Here is an 18,854-nt window from a genome sequence, read left to right as displayed (position 1 = left end):
AGTGTCAGTAAAAAGTGAAAAATATATTGCTGGCTAGTCTTTATCAAGGGAACACAGAATACTATACCTTCATTCTGTCGTACTTGTCATCAACATCCTGAAGCCACGATATAAACTGCCTGGCATTAAATCGGTCTCTCACAGACTTGTTTTCATCACCCTGTAAACAATTTATATATCATAATCAATCGACTTTTAGCATACAGTATGATCAAATTATTGGGACCAGGGGATGTTCATAATTTCTAAGCTTGTATAATTAAATTGTTAATATGACTTTCCCCAAATCAAGAACCCTGCAGAAAACACCATCATACAACCACTGCACTGCATACAAAATAATGCAAAGTACTGTATGACAAAGCATTTTCTGTACCGCAACAGGGTGGCATTACACACAACATTACAGGTTTTGGCATAGGAAATTATAATTTACATACCGCATTCCTTCAAATTTAAGATGCCCTCGAATTTAAGACGCAGACCAAACTTCCCACCCTCAATTTGCGGGAAAAAATAAATCATCAAATAAAAGCTGCATTTACAAAGATACAACCTCAATTACGCATACAAAAAAACAACGTATGGAGGCAATTTGCAGCACTCTGCTGTCACACAGAACATTACAGTTATGCGCGGCTTCTCAATTCCAGCCGTGATTACTCGCACCTGTTCTCCCTTTTTGTGAACTCTGGTATTGCTTGTCATGTCAAAAAATACAGGGGTCTGATCTGCATTTCCAATCTGTCGAAACCTAATAACAAAAAGTTGAAATTGTAAAAGCTTCTCTTCAAATTCCTCAGGAAGCTAATGACGCTTCTTTAAAAATGGCTGCCTGTATGTCATCGATGATTCAAGATCGAGCAGTGACGTCTTTGTTTGTCTTTTCTTGGCAGCCAGTGTGTCTTAAATTCGAAGGAATACGGTATTAGCAATGAAAGCTACATCTTTTATTTCAGAAAACAAAAGCGATAGTTACACCCTCTAACCATCACAGTAGTACCAACCTGATTCTCTGTAGGCATGTTATAGACCTCCGAATCTAACAGCATGGTACAGGCACTGAAGGGGACAGTCTGGTTTGCTATCGTTCTGGCTGCCCTGCAGTGCACTCTTAGGATCTCCTGCTCACAAGACACTATCAGCTTTTCCTGGGAAATACAAATAGAAATATAAAAAATGAGCAAAATACAGGCCCTTTATAAATAACTTAGTGAAATATGTATGGCTGTCTCTATCTACAAAGAAAGTGTTAGTAATAGTAAGATAACAAAGCTTTTAGAAAACTAAGCTAAATTAATTTATTTAATGCAGACAAGGCAAGTTAAAGCCTTCATACCAGTGTCCTGAACATACCCGCTCAATGCTGTGTTGAAGCCGCAGTTTCCCCCGTACAGCCTCCTGCTGCCTGAACAGCTCCTTCAGTGGCTCCGACAAAGATGGGGGTGCAGCAATCTTTGTGAAGAAATGACAAAATAATTGTTAGAATACTTCATTATTATCTGTTTCCATTAAAGATTGGACTAGCCAACTTAAGCAATTTTCTTAGGCTTAAAAAATATACCACGGTAACTGGCTTCTAAATAATTACATGATCTACAGCAGCTTATACAGATATTCAGTCAATTTAATACAATGAATAAATAAATGAAAAACATACCACTGGAATATGGAGCCTGCTGAGAGGCTTGCCATCCAACAGATAGGAACCAGTGTAGGTGACGTACTCCGCATAGCACTGGGGTGCCTGTGGTGTAATGTAGCAGAGTATCTTCCGTTTCTCCTCGATCTTCTTCCGAATCTGCAGATACTCAAAGTAAGGGTTGGAGCGGTCACTATGGTAAGGCTCAATGTCGTCCAGTTTGATAGCGTTGACAATGGCTGCCAAGGTCTGCTGGATCACCTCCCGTGTCTGGTGCATGGTGGTGTTGACCAGCTGCGCTTGGACTTGCTGCTGCTGGTTGGACTTGGGGAACTTCCTCTTGCGTGGGTGCTGTGCCTGTGAATCCTCTTCCTCCACAGGCCGTCCTTTGGTCTTGCTGACTGGTGCTGGAGCAGACACTGTGGTGGTGCTGATAGATTCTTTCTCCTTTTCAGCAGGAGAGGTGATGTTGTTGATGGCAGGGGTTGAAGCTGTCATTAATGTGGTGGTATTATTGTTCTGCTTACTCTGGTTAGCCAACATCTGAGCACGATTCCTGGTGATCCTCTGAGGAATCTCCTCCACCTTTGCTGGTTTGGGAGCCTCTGTGGTGGGGATTAATGTTGTCTTAGCCACAGGTTCATGGGCTTCTGTAACCTGGACGGCATTCGATTGGGGAACCCCAGTTTGGTCTGCAACTGTTTGATTTGGGCTGGGTTGAACTGTGGTTGCTGCAAGAGGCTGGGCACTATTTTCCTGGCCTAAATGGCCTTCGGTATCACAGGATGGAGGAGCTGCAACAGCCAAGGGCTCCTCTACTGAAGAGTCTGGAAATTCAGTTTCATGGTTGTTGTTGGTGTCAGCTCCTTCGCTCTGCGCAGTGGGAGCCTGCACGCTTTCCACCGGTTCCTTTCTTGCATCCAAAGCAGCCTTTTCTTCTGCAACAACATGATCGGTGGTGTAATCCTCTGGAACTTTCTGTAGTTCTGGTTCGTGTTCTTCAGAAGGGAGCTGCAGAGGTTGTAGGGGTTCAAGTAGCAGCACAACAGCTGGAGGGCTAAGGTTTTCATCAGACAGACCTGGCAAATCAACCTCAATTAGATCAGACCCCTCGTTGTCCTCCTCAGCTGCAGGCACAGGGGGAGCAGGAACTGGTTTAAATTCAGTGAGCTCAGAATCTGCAATATCAGGCTCTTGGATTTCCTTATCTTGCAAAGGTAACTCAGGGAGAGAAAAAGGTCCCAGGTCTAGATCTTCGACAGCATTTGAGAAAGGGTCCGACCATGGTACCAGCGGATCCTCCTGGCACTCAGGAGATGCTATGTTACTGTCCTCAATGTATTTACTTTCCAAAGTGGGAAGGGTATCTGGTTGAGCCTCTGTTGGCAAACATGCAGGCTCTGGTGACATCGCTCTATGCTCCTCGGGAAGGGGCTTGCAGTCTGCAAAGAAGGAATCCAGTCTGGCAGGGGAGGGCATAACATTAGGCTCAGGCTTGCTTGTTGCCACAACTGGCTCTGATTGACTGGGGGTCTCTTCCACTGTGTCTTTGTGTGTTTCAAGCTCAGGCTCAGAAAGGAGCACAGGGTAAGAGATAGGAGAGACAGGATAGGGTGGGGAAGCATGAGGAATGCATGGCAGAGATGTGAGCAGGTGGTGCTGCAAATGGACATCTGGCAGTGTAAAAGAGGTGATCTTAGTAGAGGGTGGCGGTTCAGGGAAGGTTCTGAGAGGAGATTTCAGAAGCAGTGAGCTGATGCTCCAGTGATCAGAGGAGTTTTCTACCAGACTCGCTGGAGCTGGAGGAGAAGGAGGAGGAGGAGGAGGAGGAGGAAGAGGAGGAGGAGAAGGAGGAGGAAGAGGAGAAGGAGACTGAAGAGGTGGAGGCTCAGAACTCCTCCTTACAGGAGATTCCATCCAGTCCTTTTTGATCGTTTCAGAAGCAGAAAAAGATGAATTTTCATCTTCCTCATCCTCCTCGTGTAACTGTAGTAGTTCTTCTTCTTCGTCATCATCATAATCTTCCTCCTCCTCCTCCTCCTCCACCACCCCTTTTTCAATCTCTTCTACAACTGGTGGCAGGAAGTCATCGCTGTTCACAGGATCTGAAGGTACCAGAATGGGTTCACTGGTCTGAGGCAATGGCAGCGGCTGCAGCTCAGAGAAATCACCTAGCTCTAGAGGAGGAAGAGCAACAGGGGCAGGATTAGGAGGTGTAGCAATATCAATGCAAGGCTCCTGTGGTTCGGGTTCAGGTCTGTGTAACGGACTTGAAGATTTTGTTAAGTAATTATTATAGACACACTCAGGAAAGTTTTCAAGATTGTCTGTGGTAGCAGCAGAGGAGCCATCCATTGCAGGCTGAGCTGGTTCCAACCTTGGTGAGGACATTCTGAAATTAGGAGAAAAACAAGGAGGGGACACGCAGTCAAACTTGTCCACTGAAGGCGTAGCTGAAGCCAGGGGCTTCTCTTCAGGCAGCTGCGGAAGCGATGGTTCATACTCAGATGTCGCTGGTACACTTTGTTGCCGGAAGAACTTGTCAGAATCCATTTTAAATTCCTCTTCTGAGGCCCTCCGGACATCAATTGACACTGATCGGTAAAGGCTGGCTGTCGGTAGGTTCTTGGTGGGAGTTAAGCAAGGAGTTTCCTGAAGACTGTTGAGTGTATTAGAATATCTATCAAAGAAGGATGGAGAGCAGGCATTCATGGACATTGTCATAGCAGATGAGTTCTGAGAATCAATGTTGTCAAACATGAGTTCTGTGTAGTCCTCTGCACTACAAGATGGTGTGCGTGGTGTCTGCATCACTTCTTCAAAACTTGGACAAGAAATCACAGATGTTGGAGTTGGGACTCCAGTTGGTCGACTTTGATCTGGCCTTGGTGAAGCTGGCAAGTTCTCTTTCAACTGATGCCCCACCAGCCAGTCTTTTGAATCTTGGCCACCCACAGATTGCGCCTTTATATCCGGTGACATAATTTGAACTGGAATTCCCAGATCTTTGGGTTTCTTGTCCTTCAGCACAGTTTCTAATGAGCTTGACTTTTTTGAAGTCAGATCTTGGCTTCTCTTACGCAGGTCTTCGCTCGTTTTTGTTTTGTCTTTAAGCTTTGGATCCCCTGACCTGTGCCTCATCTTCTCCATCTGTTTCATCCGCTCCTTGTGCCGTTTGTGGCGTTCCTCAATTTCCTGATCTTTCTGACTCAGCATCCTTTCGAAGCTGGTCATCATGAGGTTCCCATCAACTAAAAGCCTTTCCCTTGGCCTGTTTTCTTTCCGAGTCCCATCTCTAGACTGGCTGACTTTGTCATTTTCCTCTTTTGCTTTTGTCTTCACAGAATCAGTCTTGCTGTCTTTGTCCAAGTTGTCTTTGCACCGCTCTTTGAGTTTAGCATCACATTTAGCTGTCTCATCTTTTGACTTTTCCTTTAAGCCAGTGACTTGAGGTATGTCCTTCAGGCCCAGTTTCTGATCTTCCTTTAAGTGTTTGAAAGAGCCAAAGCTATCTGCATGCTTGTGTTTTTCTTCTTTTGCCTTCTCCTTATGCTTGTCTTTCTTCTTCTTCTCTTTATCCTTTATCTTCTCGCTGTTGACCAGGTTGCTGAAAGCTTTTTCTTTGTCTGTCTTTTTAGACATCTCCTTCTCAAATTCAATAGTCTTGTCCAGATCGTGCTCAGCTTCTGGATTCATCCCATAAGGGAAACTGTATGGATCAGCTTCCAAGGGCATGGACTCTTTTTCAAACGGCAAGCTTTCCCTCCGGCCATAGGTCTCCCTGATCTCCTCTGACTTGTCCCGTTTTTCTATCTTTTTGACTTTGTCTTTTTCTTTCTCATGGCTTTTCTTAGACGAAGAGGAGGAATGTCTATGTCTCTCCTTCTCTTTGAGCTTGTCTTGAGGGTAAGAAATAGAGAGCGAGTCCCTTCTCTCTTCAGAGAGGTCAGGCAGGCTGATGCTTGAGGAGTCGTAGAAGCTGCTGAGTACCGGCTCATGGCCTCTGTCTGTGAAGCTGTCAGAAGAGATCTCACTAATTTTGTCATTGGAGTCATCCTTGTAGTCATTCAGAGCTTCCTCTTCAAGCTTCTCCAGGAGAGACTTTTCATTTTCCATGTTTCCTTTGGATGGCTTCCTGTCTTTCAGGTGGTCTTTCTCTGGCTTGTCTTTATGCTTGCTCTTGGGTTTCTCCTCACTCTGGTGCCTCTTGTCAAGCATCTTCTGTTTGTTTTTTTTGTCCTGGTTTGAATCTGTTGATATCCTCTCTTTACGGTCCTTGTGCTTGCCCTCACCAGAGTCTTTGTCCTTTTTTTCTTTGTGTTTTTCTAAAGAGCTCTTTTCCTTTTTCTCCTTCCCACTGTCAAATGACACCTTGTCTTTTTTCTTTTCTTTAGATTCTTTCTCCTTCTGTTTCTCTGTTGAGTGCTGCTTTCCATCAGCAGAGTACTTCCGGTGCTTGTCTGTCTGGAACAGCTCTACCTCATCTCGTTCTGGTAGAAGGTCTGTCCGTTGGATTTCAGATCCTGCAACTGAGTCGCTGAATTTTGAGCCCCCCAAATTGTAATCAACCTCATCCTCACTCTCATCAGTAAAGATGTCGGCAATACTGAACCAGCTCTTTTCCCTCCCCTTTTCAGATCTCTTCTCTTCCTTTTTTATCTCTTGAAAGTCCTTCTCCTTGTCTGCATGCTTGTCTTGGGATGCTTTCTCTTTTTTATCTTTGCTTTGTTCTAAAGACATTTTTCTCTCTTTGTCTTTGACATGGGAGTCTTTGTGTTTGTCTTTCACTCCCTCCTTCTTATCCTTTGAACTTCTGTCCGTATCTTTCTCCTTGGATGGCTTCTCAATGGAATTTTTTTCTGTCTTCTCTTTTTCCGATTCCAAGAAGTTCTTCTCTTTCTCTTTAGTTTTCTCTTTGTGTTTGTCAGATTTCAATTTTTCTTTCTTTTCTGCACCTTCTCCTTTCTTCTCCTTTTCTTTTCCAGAGTAGTGCCTCTCCCTTGATTCTGTTTCAGATTTATCTCTGAAAAAACTTTCATTACCATACTCCTCTTTTAATGAATCATCTGGTTTAGTTTTATATTCTTTCCTTTCTTTTATGATGTCGTAGGAGTCTTTTCTTTCCTTGCTGCAATCAATGGGATCCTTTTCTTTTTTCTCCTTGATACTTTCGGCAGAGTCTTTCCTCTTTTTTTCCTTTTCTGATGGGTAGCTGGAGATGGACTTCTGCTTATCTGCAGACTTTTTATCCCCAATCTTCTCTAAAAACTTCTTGGTTGTGCTCTCTTTTTCATTCCGTTTTTCACTGTGTTCCTTCTTTTCTTTTACTTTGCTTTCCTTTTTCCGGTCTCTGTTTTCCTCTTTTACAGTCTCAACAATCAGTTTGACGGTGTTGTTAGCTTTGTATTCCTTATATTCTTTTATCGGAGTGTCCCAACTATCATCACCATAGAGAGATGAATCAGAAGAAAGGTCTGAAAGCCATCTGTCATGGGGATCATCGGATACACTTAATTTGGTGTCCTCGCTTTCCAAAAAACGATTCTTGATGTCATAGTCTTCGTAATCGGTATCTTCCTTGAATGTTTTTTCCTTTTTTGATTTTTCTTTCTCCTCTTTTGTGGTCTTCTCCTTTTCAGATTTGGGGTATTTTTCTTCTTTTTGCTCATTCTTTTCTGCTTTGGATGATTTATCCTTTGACTTTTTCTTCTTCTCCTCTTTGTGTGTCTTTTGCTTTTCTTCCTTAGGCTTTTCCTTGTCTTTTGTGTTTTTTTCTTTTTCTATTTTGAATGTTTTGTCTTTGTCCTCCTTGTTGGATTTGTCTTTGGAGGACACTTTCTTTGAAGACTTCTCCTCTTTAGCAGCTTTTCCTGTTTCTTTCCCTGAGGTCCAGTCTTTTTCCTCCGACTTGCCCTTGAACAATTTATCTTCCTTTCGAAAGTGGTCTTTGTCATGTTTGGAACTCTTGACTTTATTTTCAACAGGAGACTCTGCCTCAGAGATCAACGGCTTCTGTCTGGTATCCTCGTAATCGAAAGAAAAGCTTTTGACAAATTTCTCTTTCATGTCTTGGTTGAGGACCAGGCTAGGAGTCTTGTCCTTCTCTTTGCTTTTGTGTTTGTGTTTTACTTTATGCTTTTTGACCACTTTTCCTTCCTTGTCCAACTTGGGGACAGCACCTTCTGTGCTTGAGTTCTTGTAGAAATCAGAGGAGCTCTTTTTCTCTGAGTTGTTGTGAGTATTGTTCTTCTTCTTGTTCTCCTGCTGTTTTTTCTTCACATGCTTCACTGACTCCAGACTTGAGTCCTCGGAAGAGTAATCTGATTCACTGGTCAGCCGGGTCCTGCCCGACTCTGAAAGGGAGCTGACTTCAGACCAAGCAGGTGAGGAGATGGTCTTCCAGCCATCAGTCCGCCATTGCTTGGGATGCTGCTCCGCCAGTGATGGAGTGTGCTTTTGGGTGGCCAAACTCCCATGGGAGGAGGAAGAGGTGGCGGAAAGAGAGCTGAAAACAGACGATTCTTTAAGGCTCAAAGCAGAAGAGTCCTTAACACAGACAGAGCTCTGAACCGAGCCCTTGTCGTCCTCGCTCTCCAAATCCTCACTTTCCGATTCTGACGTGCAGAACGTGTCATTCAATTTGCCAAACCGCACCTCCTTGTTGGCACTACTGCTGTTTTTTGTTACCTTCTTCCTCTTCTTTTTTACTTTGCTTTTTTCTTTCTGCTGCTTGGAGGACGTGGTCAAGGATTCCCGATTCTTGAAAGATGGCTGCTGCTTTGCCGTTGGTGTTGGGGAGAAACACAAAGTCCTGTTGTCCTCATCTGAGCTGTTTGTGTCGGACAGAATCCGGCGTGCTGTCTTCTTTGGTGTGAGCGAGTTGCTTTTGGAATATGTTTTGACCTCAATTTTGGGGACAGAAATTAAGCTGTTGGCTTTCATGGCGGCTTCCTTGCGGAACTCCTTTTTGAGAAGGTGCTTATCGTCGACAGGAGGGACTCTCTCCTCCTCGTCATCCTCGTCGAACTCGTATTCATCCTTTACTGGGGTGGCCATCGATTTCGTGGGGTCCTGGTTTTTCCCTTTCAGCTTTAAGCCCTTTTCGGACTCTGAGTCTGTGTTATTGCCGTCAACAGAGCTGGAGGGAGCAAACGAAGGTGCATCCTCCTCTTCTGAAGATTCTGCATAAAACAAAACTACAATTAGGAAACTTTCTAAAAAAACAACAACAAAAAAAAACAATTGATATACAAAAGTCACCTCCCATGTAACAGCTTTTGAGCTGTGAAATCTTATTTCACAGAGCATGGCATCTTATGCAGCCTGATCAAAATAAAAACAGCAAATTCCAAACACATTAAATTGGATTTGTTTTGTGAATGAAAACAAGCTGTACCACAGGGGCATTATCCCAGAGGAATGTTATGTCAGATTAAATAGTCTGTAGTAAATGGATGTTTTAAAAATGATCTATATCATTGATATGTTCATAGGTTAAAGCAATGTGGCACTGAAACTGTTAATGTCCACTGGACTCTTTAATGAAACCTGATAGTTTGTACACAGCTGCATTCTATGCAAGCTGACACTCATGTCCAAATTCAAAAGAACAGCCCCCCCCCCCCCCCCCCATTTACAATATGGCCCCTCTCACCTGAAGAGCTCTCCTCACTTGAGGTATAGGTGCCTTTCCCAAGTAACAGATTCACCATTGTAGGGGAGTGTGCTACTTTTAACGGCGTTTCACCCCTTCTGTTACTTTGATGGGGGTTCCCTCCATACCGCAGCAGCAACTTTACAACCTACAAATCAAGGAGAATACACCATTTAGAGATATGCTTTTCTTGCTGCGCATCCCACGAAGGTCTTAATCTTTTAAAGTCAGTGCATATTCACAGAAATCTCTGCGGTAGTTAATTAAGCTCACTGTAAAAGCAGGAAATGATCCAACTGCAATGCAATGGGAGCACCACCCCTCTGCATGTGCCAAAGTGGAGTTTTTAAATGCCAACCATTTTAGTGTTATGTAACTAATGAAACGCGTAAGTTAATAACTGATTTAACTAACCGTCATCTTACATTTACATTATAGATTTATCATTACACCTTTGAGATTATCTGTCTGCCTGTCAATCTTAGAAGTTTAGGGTTGGTAGGTTGGTATAGAAATAGAACCTGCATGTTCCTAAATTACCTGTAACATTCAGTTGACTTGAAACAAACTTACACTACTGATTTGTTCAGGTTCCAAAACTAATAAAAACCTTAACAACTAGAAACAGACCTTGAAGTGCCCATTGCTGGAGGCATCGTGCAACGGGGTGTCGTCGTCCAGTCCCTTCGTGTTGACCTCTGCTCCGGCTGCCAGCAGCTGCTTGGCCACATCGTAATAACCCCTGTTGCATGCCTCATGCAAGGCTGTCCAGCCTAAAAACAATCAGAGGTGCCAGATAAGCAATACAAAAATAAATAAAAAATGTTCGCCATCTATCCTATTGCTCAAAACAACAAATATCTTCAAAATAATAAACTAAGAATATATCCGCAGATTATCTGTACACATTTACAGACACACAAGGGATTTAACCTAATCAGTTTTTTTTTGTACATATCATTGTACATATAAAGCAAGAGTAAAAAAACAAACCTAACTATAAATTATCACATGCTTTTGATTTTGAAGTAATTACAGGTCTGTACACAGATACGCTGGAAGTGTACCTGCAAAGTCTTTTACATTCACGTCTGCCCCCTCGTTAATGAGCTCCTTTACTCTGCGTGCCTCTCCCCGGATGGCAGCGCGGTGCAAACGTGTCTCCCCCCGCTCGTTACGTTTATTCACTTTATCTTTGGTTTTCGAAGCAGAGTTTGGCGTTCCCTTCTGACCCACAGTAGACTGCGACGGGTGCTTTGGTGTTGTGTCTAAATGAGATAGGAAAACAATAAATGACAAATACAATTATATTTCTAACAGTTGTTATGTAACTACTAATAAGCAAATAATAAAACACTTTTTCAATTACCATGACAACAAGCCTTTGAAAGTTGTAAAAGCTGTGTTCACCAGTAGGTGGTGCACTTGCATCAAGCAGAAAGCATGTACTACATTGCTTGTAATATGGTCACATTTAACCCCAAAAGCAACAGACTGAAGGAAGCTAAACTTCTTATGTTTAGCATACGATTACTGAACTGTATGAATCATCCATAATCTTAAATATTAAATTATGTAGGCCATATGCCATAGTGCAGCAAAAACGCTTGCTGACCTGGACTGTTTATGGACTCCTCAGCAGTCATCTGCATGAGCAAAGCGACCTGCTGTCGCTCGGAGAGAGGGTAGCCGGCCCGGATTCCCGGCATTCCCACCCCGAATGCCAGCCCGGACTTCCTGGTGTTGGTGGGTTCTTTCTTAATCCGCTTCCGTTCCGGACCATGTTTCTCTGTAATGAGAGCCAATGGGAGACAACATCATCAGAACTCTGTACACTAAAACATACATGGACAGATATGCCCACATCAAACCTAGGTATGCAGATAAACAGCATCATATACAATACACTCCCCCCCCCCCCCAATGCTGTACTAATAAGCAGATTTCAGACCCATCATTGAGCCGGAAAATTCATAACATTTGTAGCAGGAATAGTGTTAGACCACTCAAACATAGTAAAGCACAATGCAAATCTAAAGTAAACCAGAAAGAGGACAGACATTTATTATTTTTCTACAATTCCTTACCACAGTAAAACTCTGAAAACTCAAAAAAAACTTCAGCTTTCCTCCCTCTTCCAACAACCACCTATCAATATTCAGCCCAAGTAACATTTACATTCCTTTATGTAAATGAAGCAGCATTATTTCCCTTCCATTGTTATTTTTTTGGTAGCTTTTTGATCCTCATGCACAAAGATAATTTTCAGTTTTAAACCAAAGCTGACCAGCCACCCTGCAGCAGACACCTTGTGGGAGTTTCAAAACAAAATGTATTTTTTGTTAAAATAAAGGCCCCATTTTGTGGCCCTGCTCCAAGTTAGTTTCTGATTAGCAGAAGTGGCTATGGAGCGTTTAGACTGTGACTGTGCGCCAAGATCTTTGCCAGGATCATGCCCACAGTGTCTTGCTTTGCACATTTCCAGTGGTTAAAGAACTACAGTCAGGTCAGTCTGGTTCAGAGCCACAAACACCACTTCATAGGAGGTATCCTATTCCAGCATTGACTAATGCCAGCCTCGCTATAATTGGGGAGTTGAGCAGACATATCTACAGATCTTACTGAATTTGGCAGATCATCTGTGTTCAGTAGAGTAACCTTGTATATACTGCAATATCTTTCCTTTCACCTCTATACAGTGCTGCAGTGTCAAAAGAGAAACTACAGTAGGAAAGAAGGCAGCTGCTAACTGTGACACACCCACATTTTTTCAATTCCCTTGAGAATTTACCCGTCATGACTTACACACTAAAAAAGTACGGCTGTGTTCGAAGGTTCATCAGGCTGCATTCACGTACTGTAAGTTCTTTTTTTTCCCTCCATTTGACTACTATAAAATCACACATTAAATGTCACGCACATGTATTTGTATTTGTATAATGCATATTACTTAAAATCCACTACCAAACTGTTACATGTAGCAACTCTACATGGCGCCGCTGCCATGTATGGAGCAGGGTATATGCCAAACCATTCACAAACCAGAATGAGTGGCAATTCGAAAACTCACAACAGCATCTCCCTTGCAAAGAAAGCATAAGTGATAACCGAGGTGAAAAAAGGCATACCTAAGAACGAAATGTGCAAAAAGTGTTGTTGAAAAATGTACCTTCAATCCGAGTCGCAAACGAATACACTTGGGAGTTTACAGTGAAGTAGAAGCATGTCTTTTGTCGTGGTTTTGTTATGTTAATAATACCCCGATCATTATTCTCACCAAAGCCAGCCAATCTGAATATAGCACTCTGCCATGCTACTACATGTGTACTTCATGATTCAAATAAATTCAAGGTTACTGCTTAAAAATTCCACATCTGTTTCGTATATATGTTCATATCTGCACAACTGCTGGTAAATAACACTGAAAAAGGAAGAGTTCTCACAATTGGTCACTCAGTGAATTCCCCCTGGAGTAACGAATTACTGAGAGTTTACAGTATCTTTGTTTGTGAGGTGCATCGTGCAGTAAGGAATAACATTAACAGCAATTCTAAAGGAAATTGCCTATATAAACGCCTAAGTATATTGCAGCTACGGGCTCCCTTTGTGTGTGGCTCACCCTAAACATTGGGTTAGAAGTTTGATTGAGCATCTTCGGGTTACGACAATTCTGTACAAAGAACCTAGTTCCACTAGAACTACTAATAAAAAACAACAAATACACGGATCACATATTTGATAACATTTTTATTCAGCTGTTTGCAGGGAATATGGTCACAGGGATGATTTGCTGACGGCAATAAACAATTACCAAACAGGAAATATACTAGCGTGTGCTTCCTGTCCCACACTTTTTTCATGGATTTTATTTCCCCAAGTCAAATGAGTTCAACTTCAGCTACCATCTGTGAACCATTATGCTAAAATTTAACCCCCAGACTCCTTTGAAAAGTAAAGCAATTTAAAATAGTTTATTCTTTTTCATTAAACTTTTACGTTTCTAGCAGAAAGGTTAGAATCTTAGAACAAGGTAATATAGTAGATGACTAAGACTAAAATTTGATATACTGAAAGCAGCTTAACATACGTATCAGAGTTCAATCTGTGCATAGCTACAGTAAGTGGCATCTTTTTTTTTTTTACCCCTAGATTTTCTTCCCAATTTAGAATGTCCAATAATTTTTTCCTCTCAACAGCAATTCTCCATACAGCTTCGGAGAACTGAAAGTTCAGTGGGTGTCCTCCAATCGCATGATCAAGCCCTGGAACCCGAGTACAGATGTCAGTGAGCTACGGGCCTCTGGAGGACATGAACCTGCGCTCCCGACTGTATGACTCAGCCTGCACACCATGTGAGCCACTCAGGAACACCCTGTAAGTGGGATCTTTTATCATAAGGATTTACACATATACATTGTATGTACAGCCACTATTTGAAGCCAGTCTCAAGCTTTGACCCCTTGGGACAGCATTGATAGGTACTGAAAACTGCACCCGATCTTATTTAACTTTTATTCCACAGCAAAAACAGGGGCATTAATAATCAATTCTGCAAAGCAGCACAAATAGATAATGAACCTAGTGGAGGGAGACGATTCTTTTAAAGATATATGTTCCACAATCTAATATTTTATCAAAACACATGGAGTACTGTAAAGTAGGGCTGTTAAATTGTTTAATTTCCTAATAGAGTTTAAAAGAAATTACTACAATACGAATGTGTACAAGACTAATGTGGAATAGACTATGAATAAATACTTTAATAACCTTACACTGCATAGTTACTACTTTATAAACACCAATGCATAGTTTAAAAAACATTGTCAATTATAATCAATTAATACAGTATTTGGATTTTAAACTTAACTAATACTGTATAATACAAGCAGAATGCTGCAAATCATTCTCTCTCTCACACACACACACAATAGTAAAAGCAAATCTAATTGTATAGGTTAAATCAAATACTGTATTCATGGCACCTTAAGTAAAAGCCTACATTTTGCTGATTAAAGCTTCTGCCAACGACCTTGCTTATATTACTGCAAACATTCTGAACATTAGAATTGTTTGTTACAACTTGCAAACGCACTGACTTGGAAACAATGCGTGCAGCTATACATTTTCCGAGATGAACTTTGATATTTTTGCTTTCAACATCCCTGAACCAGAAATAATGTTATATTGTGGCTTGGGGACTTGCATGAACTTACTGAGATTTGGGGGTGGACTACAGTTGATACACAACAAACAGGCAGCAGTACTTCAATCCAACTGAAAACTGATTTATCTTTGCTAGTCTACAGTACATCTCCTATTCCCTTTTACTCTATGATGCTCTCTGGGTTACATAAAGCAGAAGTATTGCACAACTACATTTTGCTGCAGGGGTGATTGCATCTGTGAATGATATCTGTGTGCATGACCTGTGTTTGAGCATATGTGTGCACAATATGCATGTGTAGGGGTCCCTGGTAATTCAATCAAGCTCAACAGCTTGATGGTGCACTGAGGCACAAGGGGGTCCAGGGACTCGTCTCAATCCAGACATGCAGGACGTCAGAGTTCGCTCTGCTATGAACAGTCATTTTAATCTTTTTTCTTAACCAACTTAAAAACTCAGGACGTGGGGCTGATTCTCAATCATTCAACCTCGAGAAACACAGGCAGACACGAAGGTTCTGCTTTAATGATGCAACTGATCTGAGACATGATAAAGGAAATGCAAATTTAAAAAATTTGAATTAAAAAAATCTAAATGCGTTGTGACTGTATTGATTTCAGCATGCACTCCTTCGTCTACGAGAACAAAGCAGATTCTGGAGCTCCTGCCAAATGTGAAAATCAATCCATGCATTCAGCCTCACAAGGCTCCAGTTCTGGGATGCTTTGAGCAAACAGGAAATGAAAGGGCAACGGAGGAAGTACACAGGATGTTGTGTGTCACTGTCTTCTGCATCAGATTGACAAAACATGAAAAGAAACTCTCTGTAATGAACAAGGCTTTTTTCTTAATCTTATTGCTGATAATCAGGAGAGAAATCAGTAGATGTAGCAGTAAACTGAAAGTATGTTTTGGATAATTATATTCCCCACTAAAGAACATATGATCATTACTGATCTCCCTCGCCATATCAATTACATACCACAAGCTCTGGGATTAGAAAAAAAACCAAAAAAAACCCCCAAAAAAACAAAAACAGGAGCATTTTTAATACATTCTTATGCAGAATTAGCTGGAAAAGGTGCATCATGTAACACACTTTAAAATTAGAATGTTTCAGTGAAACCCCAGTTGTTGGAAGGGAAGGGAAATTAAACTCAGGGAACACACAACAAATACTACACACTAAAAAACGCACAGATACAATACACACATACAGTATACGTTTTTAGTTAGACCAAGAACCACCTAATGCTTTTAAATTGACCTGCAAGCCTATACGTAGCTGTATTTATGATGGTTGGACCAAATTTCCGATTTACTTTAGAGTATCAAAACTTCATGTCACTCTTAAGTAATTTGTATTTAATATAAACTTCATGAACAATCCAAACAAAATGTAGCCTACTTTATGTCACCAGAGGACAACTGTCAGTGGGTTGTACACGTATCTAAAAGAAGAGTGGATTTTTATTTTATTAAGACAGCCATTGAACAGTGCTAACACGTTTCCTAGACAAACAAGCATAACTTGGAGGTACCAGTTTAAGAGATAACAAGCGTCAGCTGAAGCATGTCAGGTGTAGAAACCAAGTATATCTATAGTTGTTTCCAATTAGAAAACCTACAAGTAACTGAAACTAAACAGTTGAGAGAAACACCTACTTTTTGTTTTATTTTGTTGAAGCTAGCTGCTACTGTAGGAGTGGAAGTCTCTTCACCACTAAGCTTTTAAGACAATCAAGCAAACATGAAAGGCTTTTCTCTCTTTGAAATAAATGAGCTGTAGCACTGCAGCAACCCTGCTGATAAAAGATGCCTTTTTGTATATTTTTCTTAAGCTGAGTTAGAGCTGGTGCTGTGTGTTTTGAGCTCCTGTATGTGCAGGCCAAAGATAATGGAGTGCTGCCAAGGTTAGCGCAGCGTGGGTAGCAGCAGTGCAGAATGCACCATAAACCCCTCAAAAAGGGGAAACAGAGATCAGTGCTACTCTGGTTACACAGGCTATTTTTTATATACATTTGTAAAACAGTAAAAAAAATTAAAAAAAATAGTTGCAGAGTACAATACTGATATTTAATGCAGTTGCATTTAAAACAGGATTTGTGATCTTGGTTAAATGGCAAACATTTCGCAAAGCTACATCACATTTGGACTGGTCCTAAAAGACCAAGTACTCGTCTGAGAAATCAATCCATCAGATGAGACCTTCAAGATCAACTTGTGGCAAGGAATGCCTATTTCAAGTTGCATTACAAATGCATGTACTGCGTGGTTCTCAAAATATGAAAATAAAGAAAATAATGCACTACATACAGGCCCCTTCACTACCCTACACTCAAAACAGATAAATCCATTAAAAAAGCAAAAAAAACAGTGAGAAGTCTGTGGATGCAGTGTGACCATGTAAATAGGACAAAAAAACAGGAAATCCGATTCCATCACTAAACTGGTGTTTGTGTTTAACATGTCACTTAACATCCTTGTGCACCATCTGTAAAGTACAGTAGGAAACAAGACATTGCACCTCACTACAGGCGGTCATGGACAGCTACATCTTCCAAATAACTTTCCCTGTCCCATTCCAGTAGTATAATCACAGCAAAGACCAAAGTAAAGCCATTCCTACCACAACCCTAGAAATGTGACAGCCTGACAAACGTACAAATTGTTGTTTTCCAACAAAGTATAAAACAAAGCAAAATGGAGTCCAAGAGGATTAAAAGTGGAACAGTATTGCAATTATTTTAAGTTTAATAAATGGGAAATTAACATTGTCATTCCTTATTCTCAGATTCATGAATTCACTTATCTAGGTCCACGAGTTTATATGGTCTGCCGGTGGACCAAAATGTAAAACTGCAGACTTAATCCTTTCATACGAAAGCGCCTTTGCAGACCACAATTTGTAGTAGTATGACAGTAATGAAAGCACCCGCTTATCGGAAAAGATGATTCACTAAGAGCAAACTGAAAATGTGGTCTAGATACAAAAATATTATATCTTATGTTTACAATGTTAATATGAAGTTATTTACAATAACACTGATATGTATGAATTTACCTAGCAATATATTTAGAGCGTATACTGTAGTGGTGTAGGCATCAGGCTCTTTTTACAATCAGTCTGAATTGTTCTATTATAAGCTGAATCTCATTCTCATCAATACCAAGATTCGTTCAAGTCTCTCAGTAAGACGTCTTTCTGTACTTCTGAGGATACACTTTTCAGGAGAGACTTTGATGGCTTGAAAGCACAAATCGGCATTTAATAGAAAACCTGAATGAGGAATAATGTTGCGGTCATATTGTTTGTATACTGATCTTAAAAAAAAAAAAAAAAAAAAAAACACACAATGAGTCTGAAATGGTGCTTGCAGAATGTAAAAATTAAAGGTTTAAATGTATTTGTAATTTGTACAAATACATATTACTTTTATTAGTTTCTTGAGATGTAACGTTGTTGTTCCTTTGGTCAAAAGAAAGAATGTGTCAAGCATGTGAAGAAAATGAACAGAAAAAATCCATATATGGCATTTCAAAATAATGTAAATAAATACATGCATGCATAGATTGACTGTCTACGTGTTTTTTTTCGCTAATAGTTTAATGCGGACCAAAAATAATTATGACGGCCCACATATGACAACTTATTTTTTTCTATTTGAACCCCCGGGTATATTGCCATAGTATACCATTAACTAACATTTAATGTAGGATCCAGGGTAGTACCAGTAAGTTTGTTGGTAGTATGTTTCACTCTGAAAGATTAAAATATTGTATAAAAAGGGAGCTCCACTGGTTCATTACAATGTATTCCTCACAGTGTGTTGGTGGGTATGGATAGTTTAAATAATAAAAAAAAAAAACATACTGAAAAAAGCAGGCAAAATACAAATGAGTGATTTGGGATCGAATGGTAATACTGTGGTTGAAAACTGTTAAACAGATACACAAGAATTAGAAACAAGAAAGATAAGAGGAAGAAAAGGAAGAAGTAGTGGAAGACAAGTGCCAGCAAGTAGAAGACAAGTGCCAGCAAGTGGCAGATGTCAGTGCCCACAGAAATGACAGGTACACGTTAAAATGAGATCATAGGAAAGTTAGGCTGTTGTGTTTACCTGAGTGTGGCCTGTGAGTAGAGAGTGAGGCGGCAGCACACTGGTGATCCCAAGCCTCCGATGACAGGCCGGGGTCAGAATCTGAGTCAGGGGGGTTGGAGGAGGGCAGGCATGCAGGCAAGCACACACAAAGTGTAAAACAAGGCAGGCAGTGGACAAGGAGAACGAGATAGAGAAAAAGAAACAGATCCACAAAATAAAAAGGGGTGCAGGGAGCGCAATACACCAGCAAAAACCAGGTCAGTAGAAATGCAAAGTGCCAGATCAAAAAAA

At 41.0% G+C, this 18,854-nt stretch overlaps 1 protein-coding gene across 2 annotated transcripts in view; it reads right to left on the bottom strand.

The window, feature by feature from the left end:
* The window catches only part of ankrd11 (ankyrin repeat domain 11), an 80,451-nt gene that overhangs the window by 1,681 nt on the left and 59,916 nt on the right, over positions 1–18,854 (bottom strand). Inside the window, exons 5-13 of one of the 2 annotated variants that reach the window (XM_058993733.1) lie at positions 18,582–18,662; positions 10,912–11,085; positions 10,364–10,564; positions 9,927–10,069; positions 9,297–9,444; positions 1,661–8,823; positions 1,357–1,455; positions 1,008–1,151; positions 68–160 (exon numbers count right to left, since the gene is read on the bottom strand). In XM_058993733.1, the coding sequence (XP_058849716.1) occupies positions 68–160; positions 1,008–1,151; positions 1,357–1,455; positions 1,661–8,823; positions 9,297–9,444; positions 9,927–10,069; positions 10,364–10,564; positions 10,912–11,085; positions 18,582–18,662 (8,246 nt within the window). The remainder of the gene's footprint in view (positions 1–67; positions 161–1,007; positions 1,152–1,356; positions 1,456–1,660; positions 8,824–9,296; positions 9,445–9,926; positions 10,070–10,363; positions 10,565–10,911; positions 11,086–18,581; positions 18,663–18,854) is intronic. The other variant, XM_034042354.3, reaches the window with a different exon arrangement.

Source organism: Acipenser ruthenus, chromosome 20 (genome assembly GCF_902713425.1).
Source record: "Acipenser ruthenus chromosome 20, fAciRut3.2 maternal haplotype, whole genome shotgun sequence".
In the NCBI taxonomy this organism is placed as follows: Eukaryota; Metazoa; Chordata; class Actinopteri; order Acipenseriformes; family Acipenseridae; genus Acipenser; species Acipenser ruthenus.
Note: the sequence above shows the minus strand (reverse complement) of the source record. Positions and strands in the feature narration are given on the sequence as shown.